Source organism: Camelina sativa, chromosome 18, assembly GCF_000633955.1.
Source record: "Camelina sativa cultivar DH55 chromosome 18, Cs, whole genome shotgun sequence".
NCBI lineage: Eukaryota > Viridiplantae > Streptophyta > Magnoliopsida > Brassicales > Brassicaceae > Camelina > Camelina sativa.
Genome location: NC_025702.1, coordinates 6,680,109 through 6,682,384, shown reverse-complemented (window position 1 = coordinate 6,682,384; position 2,276 = coordinate 6,680,109). Strand labels below are relative to the sequence as shown.

The 2,276-nt window shown below is 31.9% G+C and overlaps 1 protein-coding gene across 1 annotated transcript in view; it reads left to right on the top strand.

Moving 5' to 3' along the window:
• Positions 1,327–2,276, top strand: part of LOC104760727 (UDP-galactose transporter 2-like) — a 2,200-nt gene continuing 1,250 nt past the window's right edge. Inside the window, exons 1-3 of the mRNA XM_010483687.2 lie at positions 1,327–1,649; positions 1,719–1,903; positions 2,053–2,253. Coding sequence (XP_010481989.1) covers positions 1,511–1,649; positions 1,719–1,903; positions 2,053–2,253 — 525 coding nt within the window. The 5' untranslated portion in view covers positions 1,327–1,510. The remainder of the gene's footprint in view (positions 1,650–1,718; positions 1,904–2,052; positions 2,254–2,276) is intronic.

Genomic DNA, 2,276 nt, shown 5'->3' with positions numbered 1-2,276 from the left:
AATTGTCTATTTTTGGGTCTCTAATTTCTAATCGAGGATGCAATTAAAGGGATGTTATGTTTTAAGTTGTTTGGGTCTTTTCACTTTAATCTCAGAAAGTGTTTTGCGCTTACCGGTTTATGTCTCGATTAATGAAACTATTTATGTGATCTCCAATTATCCACTAGTTCAATTTATTTGAGAGAAGAAAAATGTTTTTAAACAAAAAAAAAAGAGAGAGAAGAGAAATGCTGAGTTATGACTTAAAAAAGAGAAATGTTTTTAGCTGCTTAAACGAAAAGTTACCAAGACACTTTGACTTTGCGTAATGCAAAAATAACGGCACCATGAAAAGAGGTTCCCTCCCTCCGCCTATCAATCTGCCTAAGTTGCCGGTCAACAAGCACTACTCTATTAGTGTCATTTTCCGGTCAACAAATTTTTTTATACAAAATAAATTATAAACATATTAATTAATCCGACTTTACTTAGAAACCATGCTTTGTAAAAAGATGGATTTCAGAAAAACTTAGAACAGTTTTATTCAAATTATTTATTGAAAGAAGAAAAACTCTTACATACAGTTGGTTTACTTCAAAACTAGTTATATAATTTATACGAAAAATTAAAACGACTATTTAGATATGTAAACCATATTATATACAACATTCCACTATCTAATGATTTATACATTTGAGAATCTCTTTACATTATTTTCGCCATATATATACATATATTTTAAAAATGTAAAATCATTTTTGATATTTACTATATTATTGTTTCTTCAACCATTTTCGGACGTTTCTGTTAGCTATAAATTGTATAGAAGGTAATTAAAAAAAAGTCAATTGTTAATAGTGACTAATATAGAGTTAGACTAACAGAAGTTAATTCAAAACAAAATTAAAGAGTTATTTGTCTAATATTGGATGTTTTTTTTAGCTACTATAAAACTTGTTCTAGTTCTATTTTATGATATTTCTTTTTTTTTAATAGATTTTCTAATCTACGTCTTAATCAGTCATCATTTTAATTTATAGTAACTATCGAATCTTAATTTCAAAAATAAGTAAAAGAAAACCTTACGGCAAAAAAAACAATTATTAAAAAGAAAATGTCAAAATATTTCGATTGACTCTATAATTTTATTTTATTTAACATACATTACTTAACTTATTTATTTAACATCTCTTAACTTTTGTATTTTCAGTATATAATAATAACAAAATAGTAATGATGAAGTTTTTGATGCGAGTAAAGTAAAATATTAAATCTACTTTGACAACTTCCTTTTTTATTATTTTGAGATTTGAGATTTGTCAGATATTTTATTTTCTTAACGTGAAGAGAAGCATTTGTGCAAACTACTACTACTACTACTACAAAGACAAAGACAGAGAGAGAGAAGAAGAAGAATCTTGAGAAGTTGAGCCTCCTATAAAGCGTGAATCTCTCTCTCTCTCTCTCTCTCTCTCTCTCGCATCACCGGGAAGATCTCGCGGCGGCGGTGGTGGTGACAGTTTGACCAGAGATGGCGGCGGAGAATGAGAAAAAATCTTCTTCAGCAGTCTCCGATATGGGAGCTTGGGCTATGAATGTGATAAGCTCCGTTGGGATTATCATGGCGAATAAACAACTAATGTCTTCTTCTGGTTTCGCATTTAGTTTCGGTTCGTCTTCTTCTTCTTCTCCGATCTCACCTTGTTTTGCTTTGAGATCTGAATGATTGTTTTTTGCAGCTACGACTCTCACCGGATTCCACTTCGCTTTAACCGCATTGGTCGGTATGGTATCGAACGCTACTGGACTCTCTGCATCGAAGCATGTACCTATGTGGGAGCTTATTTGGTTCTCCATTGTTGCTAATGTCTCTATCGCTGCTATGAATTTTAGTCTCATGCTCAATTCCGTTGGATTTTACCAGGTTCATCTCGATCTCGATCTTTTACATATAGAACCAAATCGAGTGATGAGTAGCTTTTGGGATTTTATTGGATTTGCATATAGAGAACCAAATTAGCTTTTGATTTTGAAGTAATTTGTAATGAATGGGTGGTAATCTTGTGTTGATAGATCTCGAAGCTGAGCATGATCCCTGTGGTCTGTGTCATGGAATGGATACTACACAGCAAGAGATACTCAAGAGAAGTGAAAATAGCTGTTGTGGTTGTTGTTGTAGGTGTTGGTATTTGTACTGTGACTGATGTTAAGGTTAATGCCAAGGGTTTTATTTGTGCTTGTGTTGCTATTTTCTCCTCATCTTTGCAGCAAATTGTAAGTGTTTTTTTTTTTTTTTT